Source organism: Erithacus rubecula, assembly GCF_903797595.1.
Source record: "Erithacus rubecula genome assembly, chromosome: 1".
Lineage (NCBI taxonomy): Eukaryota > Metazoa > Chordata > Aves > Passeriformes > Muscicapidae > Erithacus > Erithacus rubecula.
Genome location: NC_136658.1, coordinates 10290492 through 10316153, shown reverse-complemented (window position 1 = coordinate 10316153; position 25662 = coordinate 10290492). Strand labels below are relative to the sequence as shown.

At 37.3% G+C, this 25662-nt stretch overlaps 1 protein-coding gene across 3 annotated transcripts in view; it reads right to left on the bottom strand.

Moving 5' to 3' along the window:
• The window catches only part of USP25 (ubiquitin specific peptidase 25), an 88003-nt gene that overhangs the window by 17029 nt on the left and 45312 nt on the right, over positions 1-25662 (bottom strand). For all 3 annotated transcript variants that reach the window (XM_079322741.1, XM_079322742.1, XM_079322743.1), the window contains 12 exons: positions 20747-20833; positions 16230-16367; positions 15294-15370; positions 14482-14555; positions 12878-13026; positions 10499-10626; positions 9714-9809; positions 9241-9402; positions 6546-6754; positions 6232-6302; positions 2615-2843; positions 1143-1340 (listed from right to left, as the gene is read on the bottom strand). In XM_079322741.1, the coding sequence (XP_079178867.1) occupies positions 1143-1340; positions 2615-2843; positions 6232-6302; positions 6546-6754; positions 9241-9402; positions 9714-9809; positions 10499-10626; positions 12878-13026; positions 14482-14555; positions 15294-15370; positions 16230-16367; positions 20747-20833 (1618 nt within the window). The remainder of the gene's footprint in view (positions 1-1142; positions 1341-2614; positions 2844-6231; positions 6303-6545; positions 6755-9240; positions 9403-9713; positions 9810-10498; positions 10627-12877; positions 13027-14481; positions 14556-15293; positions 15371-16229; positions 16368-20746; positions 20834-25662) is intronic.

The following is a 25662-nucleotide window of genomic DNA, read 5'->3' as shown; positions in this document are numbered from 1 at the left end:
AGGGATGACTGAGAACAAAGGTGAGGTTCTAGCTGGAGTTTCTGTGGGATACAGGCTCAACATATGGAATGACCTCCAGCCACTTGAGTGCAAGATTTATTTTTACTTTGTAAAATAATAAACTAGTTTTATTTTTCTGCCTTAAGGGAGATCTCCGTCTCCTCCACTCAAGAGCAATAAATTGATTAGTATAAATAATGTCTTATATTCCTTACATGACAAAACCAAATTTTGGAAGACTAAAAATTCATTTTGTACTTTCCATTACCAACAAGAGAAATAGCATAAATCTCAAAGTGTTTGTGTACTCAAAAAAAGATGAAGCAACTGTTGGTAGAGTTTGCAAAGCAAACAATGGCATTAAATCACTGCACTTCTTACACTTATTTTGCAGTCATAGATATAAGAAATGCATGCTCAATCTTTAGGACTTAAATACAGCAATGAGAACATCTGGACAGAAAATTCATCATGTCATCTTTCACATAAAATACACAGCCTACTGCAATGGAGCAAAAAGTGGATATTACCAAAAACCTGGCAGCTCTGGTTTATAATCAGACTGCCAGTGGTCCTTATTAGCTGGGTTCCTACAAGCCTCACAGCTGCTGGTCAGAATCTTTTCCACAATTTTAACACCCACATTTCCACACAGTAATTTCTTAAGCAGGCCCTACTATAATTAAATCTATTCAATGGACCACACCAAATACATTATTCTGCTCTTCAGATCTAAATTATATTCTAATTTAAAATGTGAATATAGGTCTCACACTAAATCATCCTGAATAGAACAAATACATAATTTACAGACTAACAAATACTCAAAACAGACTGGTGAGACCTATCTTAAAAAGTCTTAGTTTCTACGCAGAAAAAAAAAAAAAAGGAGTAGAATACCTGGGAGGGAAAAGGCAGAAAAATAAAAAAAAAATTAATTATGTTCTTTAAATAAAAAAGAAATGCAAAACCCCACCCCAACAGGCTAATCTTCAAGTATAGTTACCCCAGCCAAGCAAATATCTGTAATTCAAGATTACAAAAATTAACTTTTTCTTCTTTTGTTATATTGTATCATGATACATGCAAGCCCCAGTGATTTTTGGTCCTACTCCATTTCCAAACACGTAGAAGCAGCTAACCTGGAGCAGGTGAGGGTGCTGGTGCCCTGGGTATCTGAGATAACAATTTCTCCTGCTGTGCTTTCTGAGCAAGTTCTGCATCCCACTCTTCAAGTTCTTTTTCAAAACGTTTATTGTCTTCCTTGACATAATCCCTTAGATCAGAAGGCAACGTGTCCATTCCAACAAGGAGCTGCCCCGTTTCTTTGTTAAACTCCTCTGTGGTAACATGAAATATAAGTTTCAGAAAAAGAAAGAATAGGACAAAAGAAAGTAGAAAGTATGTTCAACAGATATCCTCAACTGAATTGCCAGAAATGTACAGTGTAACACCAAACCTCCAAAACTATATTAGTTTTAACTGGTTTTACTATCTGTTGAGCACTCTAAATGAACATTCAGAAAACACTCACAAAATCCCCATCACTGCTTGACTGTATTACTGCCACAGAGAGCTGGACACACTGAACTTTCCAAGAGAAAAGGGGAAGGAGAGTGGGAGAGTGAACCTACAGGAATTCAGAAAGCCAGGTGATAAGAACACCAGCTATATTGAGGGATCTTCCTTTTGCTTTGAGAATGGTCTCTGCAGGGGTATCCCAGATCCCAGGGGATCCACCAGCAGTAACTGCCCTGCAATGAGCAGGTCTCAGATTTAACTGGAATGGCACAGGCAGACTACAGAGCCCAAACACCCTATGGCTGCAAGTGCAACACCAACCTGGCAACCCAGGAATCTCAAAGGTAATACTGGCTCTCACTTAAAACTGAACAAATGAGCACTTGAGCCTTCTGCCCTATGAAAAAAACAGGAACCTGAATATTTTCCATGACCTTCTACTGAATCTCTGGACACTTTTTCACAGATACCTCTTTTGCCTACCATTATCAAAAACTTCCTGCTAAGGGATCTCTGTCCTCTCTTTAAAACACTTTCATATGAAGCCTTATAGCTGCATACTCCTACATGACTTGAAAATAATTTCCCAACCCATATATTACTTAGGTTTGATGTGTGGTTGGTAGGGCTAAATTATTCACATTTAAATTTACTGTATAAGATTTCAAGTTTCCATGCTCCAGTAGAGTGTATCAGGGCTTTGAAGCTTAGGGGGGGAAAAAGCAGTGAAATGAGGATTTTAATGTCAAAAGGCTCATTTTTCTATTTCCATACTTTTCTTCTAATCTTGAGATAAATCCTCCAAAATTCTGCAATCCCTTCTCTAAAATATGGACAAATCAGCATACAGTTTATCTTAATATTGCTGAAACACTGGCATTACCTTTGTCGATCTATAAGTTAAACAGCAATTGTTCAACCCACAAAAACAATCTAACAGTTAGGAGCAGGAATAAAACTTTCAATAACTATTAAATAATTTCAATAACTATTAAAAACATTTCAAAAATCTGGAATTTCATCTGAAAGAAGTTTGCTTTACCAATGTATTCAGTTATTCTATATCATGCAAAATCTGTGTTGATAACATTACCTTGTATCAAGTATTGCTCCTTGTCATTGATATACATTAAACAATATGCACTGGCATTCCTGTAACCACCAAAAGAGTCCCGTTCCAACTCTTCCCAAGTTGACTTTGTCACAGAAATATCATTGTATTTCATCCATCTATTCTGGTGGTGGTCATAAATATATGCCCAGTAGTGTCCTGCATTTGCTTGACCCTCATGAACTAGAACAGCATGCAACCTATAAGGAACCTTAAAAAAAAGAAAACAAAATATAAAACATCCTTGACAGCATTTAGTTCCTATTGTATGCCAGCAATAATTGCTACATGAAATAAAAGTAACTGAAATAAAGTCAATCAGGATCAAAACACATCTCCGAGGAAAAACAAGTAAAATTAGCAATCCACTAAGCATAAGGACTTGGAACTATGTTACTTACCACTACTAGTTACAGGAGATTTTAAAAATATTAGTGTATGACATAAATGTCTACTCTGCTGTCTTTACTGCCACACATCCTCTTTTCTTAACTCCTTAATATTCCTACCTTCATTGTATCTACCAAAAAACCCTCAAATAAGTCAGCCTTAACTGTCTATGATTTCCTTCAGTTCCAACCTGGCAAACCTGTCAAAGTCTGGAAAGGCACATGTAAATTCATGGTAATAAACTCAGTGTTTTCTGTGTGACAGTAAAAGAATTTATTTACATTAATAGCTGCTTCAGTTACCTAAAAATACTGTTTTCCAGTATTTTAACTGTATCAGGAAAAGCTAAATAAAGCATGGAAGACCTGAAAAGGTCCTCTCCTCCTCTTGAGGCAAAGGACAATAGCACTTTCTAGGATCACCATAAAATTAATTCCAAGCTACATCTGTAAACCAAGAAGTAAGAACAATGGGAAACTTAGTACTACCTAAGTAATAGGGAAGCTGAAGGAGAAACACAATGAATGAACTCTTACTTACAAGTCTTTTGAAAGCATCTTAGTGATTGACTCACTTTAACCTGCTGGAATAGCACATGCAACATAAAAGGGAAAGCTGAGTTTCCCCACTATGCCCAGTGTGCCTTAATGACATCACCTCAGCTGGGACCAAAAACCCCAAAGCCAGCTTGTACTGATGTCACAATCTGGACTGAAGATAAACAGTCTCCAACTCAAAGGTGCACTCAGCATTTTCCCCAAATATCATTCGAGTACTGCAACAATTGTAAATATACACAACTGTGACTGGAGAAACTCCTTGAAGTTATTTTTAACCTGACCATTCTCTTCCAGGCTATATGCATGTGCTGGAGATTTTGCAATTCCCCTTGAATTGTAAAGCAGGGTGACTGCACAGCAGCTGGAATCAAACAGCCCATCATTCCAGAGACCAAAATGCACTCTAAATTCCCAAACACAAGAAGCATACACAGAAGAAATCCTGGGAAGTCCTTAAATTTGAATGCTCTAGGGTTTTTAACATCTGTTATTAAACCACTGTGAAAGCCTCCTTAAAATGACTGGAAGCATGTGCACATGCACAAAAATGTATGCAGATCCTGATTTTAAAAAAAGGTATATCTTTAAAGTTTGTCAAAATAAAATTTTCTTACCCTGAAATCAGGAACTAAATATCCCCATTGAATTTAAATAATTTTATTTAAAATCCTGCTAACTTGGTCAGCTTGAGGGTCTCTACCCTTTCCTCCAAGTCAGGAAAAGCAGCTGTCAGTCACCAACACTGAACTTTCAGGAAGGGTCCCTACAGAGGTCTGTGTCCAGGGGACAGGTGGATTCAGTGCCAATGGGCATCTCTTGTGATAAGCCATTATATCAACAGTAATTAATAGCACAAGGCAACACAAACATAAGTGGCATTAAACTTATCAGTTTACATTTACTCCTCATGAACCAAGAATGGAGTTTCACCAACCCCATCACCTGTAGCTACAGAACAGGTATGTCAAAGCTGCTATATACAAGATGAACTCCCATAAAAAATAAAAAAACCCACAAAAACAGTTATGCCTCTTTCCCAATAGTAAGCTCACAGAAGGAAGGAAATAAATAAGCAGCTGATGAAACATTTATTTCAGGAGTATAAAACAAAGATTTTGGGAATGTATTTCATATGACAATTTGACAAAGGTTTTATGGATTACTGCATATTCTTAGAATCCATAAGGACAAAAGGAGAAGACAAAGCTTTTCAAATTGTTCATAAATACACTAGGAAGCATCCTGCAAATATTATATGTTTGTCTTAAAAATGTGTCAAGTTTTATGTGCCTAGAACTTGACTTCAAGACTGCAATCCTGCAATTATATTGTGCAGAGGGAACTGTGAAACTGCTCCCAGGAAATGGGGCAATACCCAGCTCTCAAATCACCCCGAGACAGAGGTAGGCAGGGAAAAGCTCTGTGTACCTGCTTCCTTCCTATTGTGCCAAAACAGTCCCAGGGACAAACCAGCTGACCTGCAGAAGAGCAGCTTCACTTCCAGCCTGTGATTTCAGACGGGCTCAGCACCTACTCTGTGTTTTACTAAGCAATGTCTTTTTTCTTTTATAATGACATCTGACTAGCATCTTTGCTATCTACAGGTATTTCCTCCTGTAACACCTAAGCCAACACAGGTGGACTATTCAGATGCAAGTTACCAAATTAATTTTACTGTTAGATGACATATAGCGTGTAGCCTTCTTGTTATAAGACAAGTACTAAGGAGAAAAGTGCCTGCTAGTAGCAAGCTTAAAGAAAGTCACCTAGTTAAATCTGCCTGAAATCCTTAATATCAGAGTTCAGCTGCCAGTAACTATTAGAATCCATGTACAAAATGAAAACATACCTCACAGAAAACTGTAAGCTGAACAGATCTTACTTGGACTGAAAATAGTTCTTTTTACTAACAGAAAGTAACAGAGGAAGTAATCCTTAACCTTAAAACCTGTCAGAGTGAGAGAACATGAGTATGTGAACATAAGAAACAGCAGAGGAGCCACAACTCCACAGTAAAACATTCTAAAAACACTGTTCAGATTACACAGAAAGAGAATTTGCTAGAAGACATCTTAGACTAATAATCAAAGTTGTGACTGATACAATATCTAGACAAAGTTGAAAAAAACAAAAAAAAAGCAACAAACAAAAAAAAACAATAGCAACAAAACCACTCACTGGAATTAACTACAAATCAAAATCAGGAGCCTTGAATTTCTGGGTATTAGCATGGAAGTTGCAATACACAGTGGCACTAAGCAGCAAAGTAAAAATAGTACATTCCTGTGTCTAATGCTTCACCACCTTAAAGCCATAAGGTTACTGAGCAACATGGGCAAATCAGGACAAGAAAGTTTTGTTGTGTGAATCTGCATTCAGGTAAAAAGAAGGTATCAGAGATAGAACATATTTGGGCTTTTCATCACGGTTACTTGAATTTAAGCATGTCACCTGTAAAATACTGCAACACTGTCTTCCATCTGACTGGTCAACTAAAGGGCATAAAAAAACCATTATGACTTTCCAATGAAATTTCTCAAAACACTACATAATTATTGTATTCTTGCTCTGTTTTCAAGCATCTAAGAACTTTTAAAAAGTGCCAAAAAGGATCTATTTTCAATTATCTCATGCCAAAACTGTACTTACTTGGACCATTGTTTTGTCAGAGTACATCAATTCAATTGTCCGATGTATTCTAGATATACTTTCTTGCAAATCTGAAAGACAAAGAGAAGAAAGAACCTCTCTTCCACAAGGCTGTATAATTGCACATGACTGTATCTTTATCTCAAGAAAAGCCAAGCCTGTATAATTGCACATGACTGTATCTTTATCTCAAGAAAAGCCAAGCAGGGGTGCATTTCACAGGTGGTACATCTATCTACAAGCCAAAAGCTAAACCTTCTTGGATGGAAGATTTCCCCCAGTTGCACAAATGCATTGCCCAGGGTGTGCATTACCTCTTGTGTCATTCTCCACCTCAGTCCTCCAGCGGTGCAAGCAGCCCTCCAGGACAGACAGCTCCTCCTCCGTGATGTGCCTCGGGGCCGGATGCATCGGCAGGTCAGGGGGGATCCGTGATTGTGTGAAAGGTTTATGAATTACTGATCTTTGTACAGGGGATGTGCTTGGGACATCTGATGATGAAGGCCCTTGCTGCTCTATTGTGCTGCATTCATTCAAAACATGAAATATAAGAATTTAATCATCACATAGACACACTAAAAGTTACACCATAAAAATAAACTTTTCATCTGAAAATGGGCGTTTTAAAGGTAACAATTTCCTAAAGTGCAATCCAAAACAGGTTAACTACATCAGCAACATGAAGTTAGTATTTAAATTCTGAAAGCTTTGTGGTGCATAACATATTAGCACAACAACAAAATTTACTTTATTGGAAACACTACTGAACAATTTCAAATCATATTATACGTGTAAATAACTGTGGTTTGAAACATTTACAACCAAATGGCAGAGAGAGAAATCACAGCAATTTGTATTATGGCCAATGACCATAAAATCCAATCAGCACAAATTTTCAGTTTAGTAACTTCCTTCATGTGTCTTACTCCTAGCAGACATACTTTTTCTAATGTCCTACCTACAGCTTGTTAGCTGAACAGCAATAATGAAGGCACCTCTGATATTTATGCCTCACTGGAAATGTGCTACCAACCAATCTAAATTTGTTCCAAACCACACTAACTTGAACTCCAAAGCAGCCATCTTAGGAGAATTCTGCAAGAGCAGCAGGGTAATAAAAATTAAGACTTGTTACAGGTCTTTCTCTTCCTATCAACAAGATCACATCTATATGATTATACTACATAAGAGGAATCTGAATATCTTTCTTGCATGCCACTGAATTTTTACTTTGTGTACAGCACCATGATACAACCTGAGGAACTCGGATTCTTCAGGAGTTTAGAAAGTTATGAGAACATTAAAAGCTGAAAATGTCACTCCATATATCATGCTGTAGTGTTTTAGATGGACAAAAAAGCCACAATGCTTTCATTTCTACAGAAAAAACTTCCTATACAGGAGTTTGAGCACTTGATTACTTTTGATACTGCATTTCACACAAGCAATGGCAACTTGTAAAAGTTTGTCTTATCAATCATCATTATTTCTGCTGGCATTATATCAATCAGGCATGGCAAATCTTTTTAAAGCCTTTTTAGATTCATGTACTTCACTTCTCTGAATGACAAATTTAACAACCTTGACTGACCCAGAAGACAGAACCCTACTGTCCAAATACAATATACAAAGCTATGTTATAAACTCTTACTGTCTACTTATCCAAAGTTACATTCTATTACCATAGAATTATTTAGGTTGGACAAAACTTCTAAGATGATCAAGTCCAACAATTAACCCAGCACTGCCAAGTCCACCACTAAACCATGACCCTCAGTGCCACATCTAAACACATTTTAAATACCTTCATAGGTATTTAATATTGGAGGTATTTAAATTACTGGAGGTATTTAATACCTGGAGGTATTTAAATACCTCCAGAGATGAATCCACCATTGCTCTGGGCAGCCTGTTCCAACATGTGACAACCCCTTACATGAAAAAGTATTTCTTAGTGTTCAATCTAAACCTCCTCTAGTGCAATTTGAGGCCCTTTCCTTGTGTCCTGTCACTTGTACCTGGGAGAAGAGGTTGGCTCCCACCTGGCTACACCCTCCTTTCAAGGAGATGTAGAGAGTGGTAAGTTCTCCTTTAAGCCTCCTTTTCTCCAGGTTGAGTCTCTCCAGCTCCCTCAGCTGCTCCTCATCAGACTTGTGCTCCAGACCCTTCCCCAGCTCCATTGCCCTTCTCTGGACATGCTCCAGCATCTCAATGTTTTTCTGGCAGAGAGGAGCCCAAAACTGAACACAGGATTGAGGTGTGCCCTCAGCAGTGCCCAGCACAGGGACAGTCCCTGCCCTGGTCCTGCTGCACACCATGGCTGATAAAGGCCAGGTGCCACTGGCCCTCCTGGCCACTGCTGGCTCATATTCAGCCTCTGCTGACCAGCACCCCCAGGTCCTTTTCTGGTATGCATCATCTGCAAACTGACTGAGCATACACTCAGTACCTTAAACTGAGTTACTATCTGAAACAGGGAGAAAAACAACGCTATTGGACATTTACCTCTGGTACTTTAGTTACTGTGCATTTAAGAAGTCAGATTATCTTGGTTCATGACAAATTTGGTAAGATATGCAAACTGTACAGCAGAAAAGGAGCTTAGCTCCCAGGCAAAAAGTAACAGATAAATTGCACACCATAAACCTTGATGCTATGCAGCACATACACACTGCTCAATTCAGATTCTTAAACAATACACATGGGAATCAATGACCTCACCAGAATCTTCTGTCTATTTAGAATTGTAGATGGAATTGGGCTGTGCTTGAAAATGGTAATCTCCTTGTGAAGGCATTTTTGTGAGTGCATGAGACAAACCCAGGTCATTAACATTTTTGTTTATTTAAGCCTGCTGTGCTGAAAGAAGAGAGCAGAAACTTTACACTACCCCCCTTAGGAGATGCCTGGTTTTATTGGTCTGGTGAACAGAGCAGCTGAACGTGCTGCCTGTCTCCCAGAGGCTGGTTTGCTGTGGCCTCTGCCTGGGGAGCAGCAGGCAGCCCTTACCTGGGGGGGATCTGTGGTGGCAGTGTGCTGCTGGCAGGGGCACTGGCACCCAGGTCATCCACGGGGGACGTGCACACCGGCTTGCTGGAGGCAAACTCCAGGGCATACTGCAGGACATCTACCAAGGGGAATCGTTTAGGACCAGAACCATAGCTTAAATATCTGTTAACCACAAAACGTATTAATGCCATGACTCACACATACAACAAAAAAAAAAAAAAAAAAGAAAAAAAGAAAAAAGAAAAACAAAAATTTATATTTTTCTGATTGAGTGCAGTTAAAGAAAACCTTCCCTAGCATGTTTCATCAATCAGAATTACAACACTTATACACAGCTTCCAAAGAAAGGGTAAAAGAAAAGAGATATAGAAAGGAGATCTCAGGTAAATAACTATGCACAAAGTGTATAATTGCAAAGAGTTACTCTATGTAGCCCACAATACTATTTGCATTTTCACAGTTTATTATAGTACCGTTCTAATCTCTGCTGTAAAACTGTGAGGTACTCTTTGAGTCTCTTGATTTCATCTCGTTTGATTCTTGTTATTTCCCTGTTTTTGTGCATATACCTGTAAAACATGAGAAAATAGAATCAGCCCATAGTATCCCAATAGTGAAATTGAGATCTGTCTCCATCAGCCATACAGCTTAGTACTAATAAAAATTCACACCCTCTAGAACCTACAATATATTCAGCACTAAAACAGAACTGCAAAGAAAGTAAACCTTCCCTTCCACAACTTTCAGATGATGCTTTTTCCCCAGTGTCAAAAGCTCTGTTAATACCATGGATGACAAACAGGTATTAGAAAGCCGTATTAGAGAGACTCCAAATTAAGTAGTTTTAGTGGCAACTGAAAGTTATCCTGATATTTCTGCTCTACAAAGAAACTGCATGCACTCATGCTGAGAACCAACTGCATGTTTGAAGAGTATGTGAAACACCATGAAATATCCCACTTGTCACCCTGTTTCCAAAATGGACCCATAAATTATGTGATTTTTTTCAGAGTATTTTGACTGTGTACACAAGTACCTAGCAATAAATGAAAGTGGAAGCAGGTTTTTGATACAAAGCAGCATTATGTCTTCAATGATGATCTATGTATATTTTCTGAAACAGATGAAACTCATGAAAACTAACTTGTATAAACAAGACATAAATTTACCATGATTCAAGTGAGCATAAGACTTTAACAAACTTACAAGATTTATTTTATATTCACATTAGAATTTTGTTGATAATATTATACCATACCTGTCTAGATACAAAATTGGAGGAAATTCTAATTTGTTGTGTATCTTCTCTGGTCTCCCCAAAGCCTGATTAAACTCAAATCTTGATAACTCAAAAGTTAAGACAGGAGGAAGCTCTGTGAACCAGTGCTGGATGAAGAAACAGAAATTCCCAAAATTAATGCCTTCCAATAGCAGAAATTCAGTCATAATGATACAATACCTACAGACTGACACAGCTGTGCGAGAAACTGGCTTTAGAGGATGGGTCAGCTTAAGTTTTCCAATGCTGCCACCTTCTCCCTTCAGTGTAAACACAGACCATTTGTTGCCCAGGCTGCTTAAGAGCTTTGCCATGTTCCAGCAGAGGAGGCAGAAATACTTGTTCCAGTCACATTTATTTTGCTTATACAAAAGTCAACTCATGCCTGAGCTCACTGGCAGGTAAGTTCCCTTAACTTCTCAGTGATACTGAAAGAGTTGTTTACACCAGCTCTTCCTGCCATAGTTCTCCCAGACTCAACTTCTGATCCTTTCATTCACCTGATACCATTCAAAGCTTCTAATGACACCCTCTGAAACAGGATCAGCAAGTGTTTGACATTTCCTCCATACTAACAGCTTAAAGATTCTACTCAGTCTCTAATCACTGCTATCATCATCTTACCCCATTTGTCTTTGACTACTCAGCAGAGGTCTATCCATAATCCTCATTTCTTTTTTTACATACATTGTTTCTCAACTGCAAACAAATCCAGCTCCAGTTTAAGCACCGAGGATATTTTCTTTCCTCTCCATTCTCAAACATAACAACCTCAGTCTACCCATTTAAGAAGTTTTGGTTGTCTAACCACCTGAAGTTTCTCTGATTGCTGCAGACACCACTGACATACATTTGTCATCAGTGTCATAGCCCAGATGTGGCATTTGACTCAGGGCTCACTTCAAGTTCTTCTATGCAGCCAAATGTCTTAACAGTCTTTTCATACAACACCTGGCAAAACAGCCTTTTCTTCCTGTCCTCATGGCTAAAATTCTCTTGAAACAGGATGTAAGTTGCTCAGGACAGAGATTGTCTCCTTTTTCTGTTCCTACATTAGCTCACTTGCTGACATCCTGCTGAGGCTTTTAGGTATCATAACAATACTACTACTAATAATAGTCATGCTAAATACCCCATTAGAGTAAATGGTAAGAATATGGAAAAAAAACAGAATTTTACTTTGAGGATCTTTTCAACACATGTGAGTACCACATTATTGCTCTCTTTAAGCTTTGATATCAATCAGCTCAGAGAAAAGCTACTTTAAGTCTTTGTTCAGTTGAGACAGACCTTGTTAAAGCTACAAGAAATGCAGAGCTCTTTAGTACTTCCAAACCTTCCAATGCAGTGTAACATCTTTCAGGCATTACACTTCAACTCAGCTACTAAAAGAAGCAACATTACTATGGATGATTTCTGGGAAACATAACCAATTTACTTGGCCCTGGTAATAACTAAGCAATGTTTTTTCTAGAATTGGACTTAACACATTACTTTTCTTAGTTTTTCCACCACTGTCAATGTGTCATATGACTATTTCACTTCTATTTCCACATGCTAAGAAGACAAGTTGAGAATTTCACAGAACTAGAAGAGTAACAGTATAGACCTGTATATAACTATCCTGCTGTTTCCCAGCTTCCCAACATTACAGGTTAAAAAAGCCTCAAAACCTAAACAAAAAAACCCACAATACCCAAGTCTGACATTTCTAGTCAAGCATTTATAACAGAACTGACATTGCATGCATGAATTCACACAGGTTATAACTGCAAGACAACCTTTATAACCTTTATGTTCATAAGATGAACAACTGTACTCTTGTAGTAGGTACATACCAGGTTTCTTCACCTTGCAGAAAGAAACTAAACTTGGGATTGTACCAAGAAATTAATGAGATTCTGTTTTCTTCAAATTATATTTCAGGAAATATGCTCATTGTAAAAGAGATGCCATGAAACAATTGTTGTAAAACAGAACTGGCACCAGAACTTCAGACTGGAGGATGATTTTAGTGTGTGCCACTAGGCCTTACAATTAAACCCGTGTGTACTTTTGATAAGATTAAAGGAAGCAAAATTCCATTACTGCAGAAGACTGACTTTAAGGAACAAATTACACCTGAACTTTCTATGTAAGTAGGAAAAAAAATCTCCTAAGATTTCACATCTTTAAAATAACTGTGATGAAACATGAACAGCTGCTTTAAGAGAAACTAATTCGGCATTTACAGGCAATGGGGATTTCCACCTATACAGCAGGTGCCATGAACCATAAAAATCAGACATGAAACTCAAAGAAAAATAAAGGGCACTACAACAACATCCCAAGAGAAGTACACACAAACACTTAACTCACCTCCTGACCAGACTTTGCAGAGTTTTCTGAATGGAGAGATTCAATTTCCCCTTCAATCATTGCAGCTTCTAGGCACTCATGCAGATCTTTAAAGCCATTAACCTGTAGTGGATACTGGCCAAACATTTCTGTGTTTTCAAATTTTTTACCTTCACATGAAAAATTGAACAGTTAATGTTTTAGAAAAAACATTTACATTGAAAAGAAAAAAAAACCAATCAATCCTAGGTCAATTGATTTAGTCTACTGAACAATACCCACATTTTCTTTTTAAAAAAATTTAATTATATGGCCAAAGACAATATATTCAAAACTGTTGCTCAAACAATATTGAAAATTAGTATATTCTCCTCTTCAGACCATGTTTATATTGTTTTAGCATATCTTGGTAATAAGCAAAAGTCAAAATTACTTGGCACCACAGACATATGGGAAGTTTTACATACATAAATCAAAGTCCTCCCCTGCAAATAAGAGTTTCATAATACAAATGTATATTGTATTAGCAAAGTAAGTGGAACTGCTCATTTGAAAGAGCCCTTTGTATAAGTACATTTTACAAAGAAAAGCCACAAAAGAGAACATTCATTTCTGTACTGAAAAAAATACTATAATTTAGTAACACTGTATAAAGAAATAAGTGCAAGCACGAGGAGAAATATGAGGGACAAGTGATAACAACCTAGAATTTCAATTTATTTCAACCTAAGTCAGTAACAAGTCTTGCATCTCCTAGTTTCTTTTATTTGATTTTTACCTATCTCCTCTGCTAAAATGAAAATGTAAGGGATAAAAGTAGCTAAATATAAAGGAGGAAGAATGCTAGCTACTAGCAAGAAATCTGCAGAATAGTTCTGAAATCAGAACTGACAACAACTCAGAAACATGTTCAAGGTCATGGAATAACCTGGAAGCCACTTTAAAGACTATACCTGCTTCATTTAAATGCAATAGTCATTCATTTGGATTAAAATCACTCAAAAATACTTTCATAGGCTCTTGGAAAGAGAGAACAGTACAATTCTGCAGATCTACTAATTACATGCAGATAATACAAAAGGAAGCTTGTTGTACCTCCTTAGCACTCTCTCCAACACTGCCCTTGAGCAGGTTTCCACTGACTTCTTTTCCAACAAACTCTACTTTTAGGAGGGTGAGTTTTCCATATGAAAAATTGGGCAGAAGGAAATTCAATAACTGAAGTTTTAAACTGGATTAAATGAATCAGAGGGAGCATGAGAGCACAGCTCAGTGAAATACAGTACCTTGTCTTCTGTACACTGTTAGTAAGTGGTAACAGTACCCCAATAATTTCTTCCAAGCATTTTCCCTCTGCATCTCACCCCAACTTCTGCTGCACTGAGAACATACACTCAGCTCCTGAAGGTAATGAAAACAGTCTTTGTGGATCCCTGCAGCTCACTGCATTGCTCCTCAGTCTCATACCTGACCAACCATTTGTCACAGACAATGTATATATGTGTTCTCCACATCTGTTTCTGCAGAAGTAGCTAAAATCCTAAAACTGCATCAGTCACCTGTGTTCTTGGACAAGCACAGAACAGACATGACCAGAGAAGTCCCAGGTAAATTCTGATGCATACCTTCAAGTACACCTACTGCTAGAAATCGTCCATAAAACAACTCCACCATTGGGTTCTTTGGTTTCTCTCCATCCCTAAAAAAACCAGGACCTGTGTTAGTGCAAAACAACCCAAGTAAAAGCTACAACCTTTGACTTATAAAGCTATGAACAGACTATTCTAAATTCATTATAGAAACTATGCCCATTTTACTGTTAATTCATTTTTGTACTTTCCTCTAATGACAATAACAAGGATTCAGACATTTGCAGGGAGAAGTATATTCTAAAAACTAATTTTCAGAAATGTTTCATTCTAAGACAATCTATGCAAACCAGAATTAATACTTAATTCAAATTTAACAAGTGGTTAAACTGTACAAAACCCTTGTAAAAACTGCTTTTTGAAACATGATAGAAAAAAAATCATGTATTCAAAAGAGTTTCCAGATGTTCAGTAATGCAATAAATATTTACTTCTGAGATGAGATGAGATAGAGGAGTGAGGTTTTGAAGCACTTTAACTACAGGATCGAAAAGCAAAATGGCATTAAAATAAAAAAGCCTAATTGATTATCTACAAAACACCTCTACTCTTTAAATATTCTGGACTTAATGGAGTTAGATTTCTAACATGAAATAAAAAAGACAACTTGTGGAAAAAATCCAAAAGTATTGACAAGTATGGCAAAAACACACCTGAACTAAAGTTACAGAGTAAATTTATTCTCATCCATGGAGAGAATTGGCTTTTTGGTCATTTGATTTGCTTTTCTCTCATCCAAATGTCTGACATGCAGAGCTAGGAAAAAAAAAAAAAAACCAAAATCTTACCTCTCTTCTTCAGCTTTAATTTGGAAGGCATCTTCTAGCCAATCTAATAATTTGTGTGTAAATTCACTAACATCTTGCTGTTAAAAAAGAAAGTGATCAGTTCACATATGTAACAGAACACAACAAAGTGTCACCTTACAAGATCAGTTTAGCAGAATTCTTTCCCCCTCCACCAGTGTTCCAAAACAACACAATGTCTAAGACTGTGCCATGATTAATTTTTTTTTTTTTTTTTTTTTTTTATGAGTGGCTCTGGTGTTCCTCAGCTGTGACACTGTCCTGTGATCCTTGTTACTTGGGCTCAGCTTTCACACCATGCTAGTCCAAAGGCATCTCATGAATCCCATTGTTCAAACCCTTTGGTATCTAGCAAGCAGTGACTAATATTACTTTCATCAAACACTAAGTTCAGAGTGCTGTTGTGATTAAACACCTCTGTCACATAACCTCATGTGGGAAAACAAAGCATCTGAAGAAACAGAATGTTTCTCAAAAAAAAGCAGCACATGCACATAAAGATTTGGGTAATAATCCTGAATATGAATATTTTGATCCTCCAAACCAGTATCTAAACAAGCAGTATAATGAGATTGTACATTGACAGTACAGTCCTGGATGTACTGTTAGATCAGAACTTAGAAGACTTAGAAGCTAAACTAAATCCTAACAGCAAAAATGATGAACTATTAGTTAATTTCTAAAATGATAGGAAGAAAATGTATCGAATAAAGTAGTCCTCTTGTCTGGAATTTTTTAAGAAATCTTTCCAATAAATGTAACCAGAAATCATATAACATTACAGGAAAAGGTCAAATTAATTAGAAGTTGCTTTTCTGTGGACATTTTGAAATTCTGTTGTCCATGGTAAGTATTTCATATTACAATATGACCATATAAAAACATGCACAAACTTGACTGAAAATACACAGAATTTACCTGCTGGGAATCATTTGATTTAAAAGCATCTTTAAGGATTTCAACTGCTCTTGATGGATCAACATATTTTCTCTTTGAACCAACTAGAAGTGCAAACAGGTACCTCAATTCACGCATGAAAGGCAGATTCCTATGTTCCTGTATGTGAAAAATCAAAATATTTAACAAAGTGATAACAGAAATCTACTGAATAGAAGCATCACCCAATAAACTGAGCAATGCCACAGTAATATATAAGGTTACTTGTATTACTACCAAGGTAATGCTGCATGCCTTTTATTTATCAGTATTAAAAAATAATGTGAAGAAAATTCCATTTCAGAAGCTAAAAGCTCCCTGAAATCATATCTAGATGATACTGTTTGTCTTGAAGTAGGCCTGAATTGACAACTGGACAAGGAGAGTTACATTTAGGAGAAAAATATTTCTCTCCAGACTTACAAAGCTTTAAGTAACACACTGCAACATTACTCCATACCTCTAGAAGAATTTCTTGTGAGCCTACACATTATTTAGCACATTTTTAAAGCTTATTTTTTACTGAAGACTACATTTCTAAGGTCTGTATTAACCTTTATTATTTCTCCTGACACAAGTAAAATAGCTATTCTCCTTTCTTCCCAATTCTAAAGTACAGTTCATGTGACTGTGGCATTCTTTTGCTGGTTTCCAGAAGAGAAGAAATACTTTCTGCCTGCATAATGAAAAAACAAATAAACTGAAACACAAATACCATAGATTAAATCACAGGCTACCAATGCTGTGGAGATTGGATATCTACTCTAGAGTAGATAGTTGGCAAATACTTGTGAGATTAAACCCCATGTAATATCCACTTGTATTTAGAACAAAGCATCATTCAAAGGCAGCACAGATGTCTGATACTGGTCAAACTGGAATTACTTGATGACAAACTAGTTCACATACTCATCAAACAGCAGACTTGTTTAGTCACTCCTGTGTCAATCCAGGAGGAAAAAAGATTTTTGTATGTAAAATCTGCTTTACTTCAGATTTTAAAAGTGCACAGTGAATTCAATGTGTTCCACATAATACCTAGGAAATACTTCTAAACATGTAAATCTCAGAATTTAACTTGTTCCTCTAGTCCACCTAGCAAAACATCTGCTAGTTATAAATGCTGTTCACAGAAAAGGCTGCACTTCAAGTGTCACCCTAATACAGCATCAAATCATCTTAACTTATGAACAAAATCAGTCTCCCATTTAGATACCTAAAGCACTATATAACAGCAAAAGAAGTAAACAAACTGAAAATTTGTATTTTTCTTGCTGTTTTCATAAAGTGTTCTATTAAAACAAATGGGATTTCAAATTTTAGATACATTTTATAAAGATGCTTCAATACCAGTGATAATTCATATGCACAATACAAATGATTAACCATAGAATATTCCAGATCTTACCTTCTTATCATTAAATCTGAAGTACATAGGCATTATCATAATGTACATAGCACATTAATGCATTACCCAAATTAACACTACAACTTTGGCTGAATTTTAGGTGCAATTGTAGCCTTAGCTTGAACAACTGTCCACCAATGTCAGTAGGATTACTCAAAACAAGTATCTACAACAGCTACAAAGTTCTCTAAAAGGACTTGCACATCAAAACAAAGAACTGATGAAGTGATCACAGCACACTGTATAGCTCTCACCTCTAAAGCATCCTGTACATGCACCAGCACAAAAAAAAGATTAAAATAATTTTTACCTAAGCATTGTATGGAAATTTTCTAATTAAGACATTCTACATTTTACTGCCTATCCTGCCTGCATAAATAATTTCTTAACACATGCAGGAATAACTCATTATCAGAAAGGTTTTTAAAGCAGCCTACATATTTAAAACATAGCAAACATTCATTATGGCAAATCAGTTTGCCAGGAGAGTGAGATAATGATAATACAATCATATCAGGACAGGAGGAAGGATGTGCTAACCTGGAGCACAGTAACCCCTTTCCTCTGATAAGAAAATGTTTCCTGAGATATCACCAAGGACAAATATTTAGCTGGTCTCAGTGTGTACAGCAAAAAGATCTGTTCATGTGACTGCAAGAGCCAAGAGAACTGGGACAGCAAAGAAGCTGCAGTAACTACAGAGAACTGCATTTGTTCAACAATAAAAAAAACAAGGAAGACAAATTATTTTTTAATTAAATCAAATTGAAGATTTTAAGTGTATGCTCAAATCCAGAAAATCAAAGCCCAATTAGCTGAGACAAATAGGGTGGGGTGGTTGGTTTTTTGGAGGTTTTTTGAAGTAAAAGTTGCTATCAATGACTTGTGGATTAAAAAGTTTACATGCCAAATTATTCATAGCATTTGGATTCAATATATTAATGGGAAAGAACAAACACTCTGCTCTGCAATATTCCCTGAAGTACAACCACATGCTTTAATTCTAAATCAAGAGGTTGCCACGACCCTAGCATTAAACTCTAATTCCCACCAACTGGAAGAACAACAGGATGTAAACCCAAGTATTCAAAATCTGGGATTATTACAACATGTCCTTTATTAGCAATGAAATTTGACCCTGGAGAATGTCAGTCACATATGGTAGTTAATATCAGAACAAAAATAAAACCAAAACTGAGGCAAAATAGTTTTAACTAAGTTGGAAGGAAGTTCCAGGGCCTTTTTTTTTTTTCCTATTGTCAATTGATAATTTATATTATGACTCTAAATCAATTTGCCTCTAATTGCCCTCACTTATAAAGAAATAAAGGTACCACATTTGGGGACATGCTTGCTTATGTCTTCTGTCTAAATTCAAACAAGTGAAGTGACCCCTTATCCTAAATTCTCCTCAATCCTTTTGCAGCTGTAGATAAGACAGATGAGTTCACCAAGTAATAATGTTACTTCATTCTGGAATATTAGTTAAGAAAGGAGAGGACACAAACTACTGCCAGAGATTCTTTCTAGCAGGCCTGCAGAATGCAAGGTTTCTGCACAAATCCATGCACATGCCTGGTGTCACACCATTTCACACAAACCTATTGTCTGTCATGGTTAGAATTTCTAAAATAAAGCACTTTGGAATGGCTAAAGGCATTTAGCTGCAAGTGTCAGTGCTTGGGCAAGATGTATATGAAGACAACAGCTTGTTATCAGCTATTTCATACCACTTTTTAGATGCCAATTGCTTTTTACATGCTGAAAAAATGAACATAGAATTTCTGAAGGATATTACTAAAACAAATTATATGGTGAAAAATTAAATACTGGGCAGAAAGTCAATCTAAAAATAAAAATATTTTAGTACAACTCTTTGTAAAGCATGACTTATCTTTCTTATTAAAATGCACTGCCCCATCCCTACCTTGTGTTAGGAACACTACCTGTGTTTTATTTTCACACCATCTCATGACCTAATGCACTTCTTGCACTTTGAATGTGGTGAGGAAAGAAGGGGGTGGGGCAGAGGAGAAATTATCCAGCCCTGACTGAACACCCAACATCCCTTTTATGAACATACCCAGAGGTTTAGAAATGGACAACACTGTCTTCTCTTTGTCTGTTTTCTTTTGCTTCTCTAATTACAGCTCTTTTGATAGTGAACATGCCAGACAAGCCTGAAGGGACAAACAACTAAGAACAGGCTGACAACACACCCCCTTTCTTTAAATCTGACAGAAAGGGGCAACAGTCTAATTTACTGTAAGGGTGGTGAGGCACTGGCACAGGTTGCCCAGAGAAGCTGTGGATGCCCCATCCTTGGGAGTGTTCAAGGCCAGCTTGGATGGAGGTCTGAGAAACCTGGTCCAGTGGAAGGTGCACCTGTCCATGGCACTGGAGTTGGAACTAATTCATCTTTAGGGTTCTTCTCACCCTAAACCATTCTGTGGCTAATTTCTGGATATGCAAAAATTCATTGCTCTGTAAGTCCCTGCTAAAAATCAGGCAATCAAGTGTCTTCACATTTCATGCAGCCACCTCCTTTTCAATTTCTTCCTTCCCATTTCATAACACAGAAACCAAGGGGCTCCCATTGTATCTCTCCTCAAAGGATGCTCATGAAGGAAGAAAAACAGGTCTGTCTTGTCCCTCACTCTATGACCATTCCCCCTTGCCAGTCTGAAGTCACAAGAAACCTAAGGCAAGGCCTTTCCCTCCCCAGTCCTATATGAGTACCAGGATAAACAGGAGAAAATTTATACTTACAACCATCTCCTGAAAAAACACAAGAGACAAGCTAATGAATGAAAGCTCAATGTCAGATCATGAGTGGAAGGGAACTGAAATAAAATACATTTGCTAAGACAAGTTACACTCACATGAGAAATGCTCTGCCTCTCTCAGCACCCTGCCCCATACTCTGTGAGGCTGATGCCATTTATATAAGATCCACAACAGGAAGCTCAGAGAACTGTTAACTGGCACCTCTAAAACCCACGCTGATATGAGCTAGAGAACAGTGCAAAATTCAAGTACAAAACAGAAATGCCCTCATCAGCCACGAGAGGAAGTCAGCTTCTCATTTTACCTTTTGGTTTCGGGGCAAATCTTGAGCATTTGCAGGAGGATTGAAATTCAAAACTAGTCTTCGAAACTCCAGTAGGTTAAATAATGACTGAAAAGAAAAAATTAAGAAAATCCTTAAGCACTTCTACAAACAGTACAAAACTCTTCCAAACAAGCCTTAACAAAACAAATGAAGTGTTAAACATATGCAATATTAAGTTTTATTTCAGAAGGCAGCGTATTGCTAAACATATTTTCACCAGAAGACAATCACTCTTGCCAAGAAAACAGCATAATAAAAAAAAATCTCTTCACTTAATCACATAAAAGGAACAATAATTTTACATGATAGGCAAATTACATTTTACAACAGGAATTTTATGAATTGTATAACTGTCAGTTTTCAAACTGACGTGAAACACTGTTTAGTCATCTAAAATTTATCTTGTAGGCCCTCTAGCATCTACTCCTCAGTGCACAGAGTACATCTCTGCAGGTGCAGCTTAATTCCACTTGCATTAGCTGAACAGTTTGCATTCTGTCATCCCATTCCTGTATGATCTGAGGGATGCACATTAGAGTAAGGAAATTGGGTTATACAACTTTTCAGGTAAGAGACTGATAACATTCCCATTTTATGGACACATGAATAGACAGGTATCTGTCTATCTAGGACATGAAAACAGGTGTCTGCAAGCACACCCACAAAGAACTCCTGAGTGTAACACAGAGCCTGGAGCCAAGAGAGTGCAAGAGCAAGATGATTCTGGGTTGCAAACAATAGAAGTCCAACACACTGGCCTGAAAACTGGATGCCTCAAAACCTGTGGAACTGCATCACTGCTTTCCTGTACAGATAAAAACCATCTTAACTAAAAATCACTTCATTACAGAAGAGCATTTTGATGAAGATAGGGTAGGAGGAAAGGTCTGAAATACCTTAAACAAGCTAATCAGAGAAGCACAGGAAAGATCTGCCTTCCTTACTTTCTTGGGTTTACAATCTATAATTAACTCTCCTCCCACTCTATCACATATCTTAGCTATTTGTTTTGCAAAGGCAGAGTTTGCTTACCCCAGCAATAGACTTTGATCCCAGAACTTGTCCTACCCATGTAAAGACTTAAATCACAGATCACATCAGTTTAACAGGTTTTCAACACCACAGTGCCAAATAAGTGAAACACAAATTGTGAAGAGGTTATGCAGTTGTTCCAGTAATTTAGAACATACTGGTAGGGAAAAAAAGTTGTGCTAAATTGTAATGTTCCTGATTCTCCTTGTGAAAGAGCCTCTCCAGAGCCTTTTTCCATATCCTACAGTATACAGCATGCCCAACAAAACAAAGAAGTACCATTGTCATGCATCTTTTTAGATGTAACAAGTATCAAAAACATCAGCCAAAAAAAGACCTTTCTGATCTTGCTGAATCAAGGTAGGCAACTGAGTAGTCAAACTTTTTTCCTGTTTTGCTGTTCAAAATACATGTTCTCCTTTTATCCATCCTTGCAGAGACGGGAGATTAAAACAGAGTCCTTTGTTTACTTACTCAAAGCAAAGAAAATGTTAATATTTAATTCAAGTGTCAGTCTAGAAGCTGATACTAATTGAAGTTATGTCTCATGATGTAATAGCATTCCACTGGTGGGCTCTTCATCAAGCAAATCATAGCAATGTTTTATGTACAAAATAAACCAGCTGCTGAAATATAATGTCCAAAGGGTGAATTCTCTCCATAACTAATCCAAGTGCCATCAAAGTGCCAAGCAGCTGAGCAGGTCAATTTCATAACACAAACACACAAATGATGTACAGAAAACTGTACTCAAGTTTAGCATTTTTGCCTGGCATTCAATCCAACAATTTTTTCCCAAAAATTCAGTTTCTTTAATTCAGAACTCTACTGAATATAATCCCATGCTTTCCAACTGACCTGAACAAACCTATCCGTGCAATCTGCTGAGAGCAATTAAGAGGATTGTCCAATTTGCTCTTTTCTCTTTCAGCCTTGTACTATTCAAAATTTCTTATGCAAGATGTTTAGTCATTAAACTTCTTGCCAGAAAAGGTTACACTATGCATGGCTGTTTTGAGATGCAGCAGAACCCTCACAGTTTATCTGCTGCCAGCACCACTAATGCACACAGGACAGTGTCATGCTGTAGCTCTCCTGTACTGAGCTAAACCAACTTAAGGAAACTTCTACCTTCATTTTAAAAAGATCATTTCTCAGTGTTAGTGTAAACAAGTGCCTGAATACAACTATTTTTGTGCCTGAAGTATCTCAGTGAGGGACCTGCTCACCTAAACCCTCCCAAGGCCAACCACCCCAGAAAGGGGTGAGGCAAAACACTTTGCAGTTTGCTGAGCCAACTTCTGTCCTGGCTGCCTGCATCCAGGGTAAGTGGCCCATGAGGCAGAAGCTGCTCTTCTGCAGCCACCAAGAGACAAAGAGACTGTCCCTGGCCCAAGTGCCATGCACTGACCCCAGCCTAAAGCTCCAAACACATTTGCTTTCCAAACACAGTGCATGGAACAGCACCTCACCTCTTACCCACTTGGCTTCAGCTGCACAAAGGTGTCAGGAGTCCCAGTGCAAGAAAAAAGGCTGCATCTGAAAGGGGGATGCTTTACATCTACTGTCCTTGATCAAATACCTTTACAACAGACTAAAGTATGGAAAACATAAGCATGAAAGAAAAACTCACTACAAGGTGGGTTTGTAGGTTTTTTCCCCCAGTGCATTTAAACCATTTAAAAGCTGTCATCTGGAAACTTGGCTAAGTTATACCAATTCAAATGGTCATGAACATTTTTAGAATACTGCCTTGTATTCTGTCAATTTTGGGGGGTGAACAAGACTGTAAAAGTAAATCAGAATAAACAAGAACAGCAATCCAGTCTCAGTTTAAGGCATTCTCACCAACAATACTGAACAGCAACAAAACATCAGGGCTTTCCTCTGCTCCAAGTGGTTATTATGTATTTTCAGTCATACCAGAGAGAACTAGGAAGAGTTGTAATTTCTATACTGTAAGACACTAAACCATTCTCTTTTTTGAGTAATGTTTACTTACACTGAGCTCAAGCATAATTTCTAAATGCAAGTTGCCTTGGTTTCCCTTAAAACACTCTGCTTATTCCTTTTTCCTCCCTTAATGTCTAGGCTTATCAAATATAAGGACCTTGCAAAAATTTAGGTTGACTGAGTAAAGGAAAAATTCTTAACATTCAAGAACTGTGGTGCTGCATTAATGCTGCAAGAATATAAATTAGTGAGTATATTAAATCTATAAATGCCTAGCATGCAACACAGGTCATTGAAAGCCACCAGCAGACCTAAATTAATAAAGTTACTAACACCAATAACACTTAGTAGGAAAATACTGCTTCTGAGTCTAGATATAAGACCACACAACAAGCTGCTGCAGAAAGCTCTCTGGTGGATTCTTGCAAGTTTGTAAGCATTGGCCACTAAAAACAGCTATTTCACTAACAAATTGATGAAAATATTTGGTTTGACTTGGACTACCAATTCTGCATTTGTTTCCAGCACTGAGAACAAAAAACAAGAAAAAGAAAAAAAATGTGCACAAGAACTGTGCATTTTTAATATGCGTCAGCTTTATACAAGGTTGCTTGAAAACCTGAAGTTCATAATACTATGTACACAGAACAGCTTCCCATTGAATCTGTAAAGGTTGAACTTGGAAAGACAAAGGGAGACAGGACAAAAGGAAGAAATTCAAAAACTAAATATATCATAGTAGCAGAGCTTGAAAAGCAACTCTGGGAAGGAAAAAAGAAAGGCATGCACTCATATAGAGCTCCTAAACAAATTCCTTTAGGTATTGGCATTTAGCTAAAACATGATACTGTAAAAATTGAAAACTTGCATGTGTTAGTACATCACAACACCTATTTTCCTCAGTAGTCATCTGGGGCCTTCTATGCAATTCCAATTTGACATTTATTTATTTAATTATTTTTTTTATTTAAAGCCACAAAGCCAATACCATATCTACCTTCACTTTGTGTAACAAGAATCATTACTGTTCTAATAATAAAAAGCAAAAATAGAGCCCTATGTCTTAAAGCATATCATTTGAAATATTTTGCATCAACATGACAAATTAGATTTATGTTCTTACTTCACTTTATAAACAATTTTGGTGGTTTAAGATATACAGAGCCAGTTTTAGTGAGGTAGATTGAGTATTGTTAGGCTTAACATTTAATTCAACTTAATAAATCAAAGAAAAACACAAAAATGTGGAATATATGGTCCTACCTGCATACATTGCCATGTCTCCTCCAAAATTTACTAGTTATCAATATTTGAAATGCTAAGGTTCAATGTAAAAGTACTCCTAAATATTGCACAAATTAGTGATTTAATACTCCTGCATGCCTCTGATCGAATATTAGTGTCCAAAGCTCCATATTGCAAAAACATTAGCAACTTCACTGATAGCTGAGTCCAGTTCTCATTAACTTGCAAGCCTTTTGGACTCTATATCCCTGTATCTTGAAAGAACTGGGACAGTTTAGCCTGAAGAAGAGAAGGCTTCAGGGTGACCTAACTGTGGTCTTCCAACACCTTAAGTGAGCCAGCAGGGAAGTGGAGAGAGACTATCCTGGAGTGACAGGACAAGAGGGAATGGATTCACACTCACAGAACAGGCTTAGATCTGATATTAGGAAGACATTCTTTACTGGGAAGATGACAATGCACTGGCATAAGTCCCATCCCTACAAGTGTTCAGGGCCTGGATGGATGGAGCTCTGAGCAACCTGGTCTAGTGGAAGGTGTCCCTGCCCTTGGCAGGGGGATGGAAACAGATAATCTTTAAGATCTCCTCCAACCCAGGCCATTCTTTGGTTCTAAATTGGAAGAATCACTTCCCTTTCCTCTTTAAGACTTTCCAGACTTTTTCT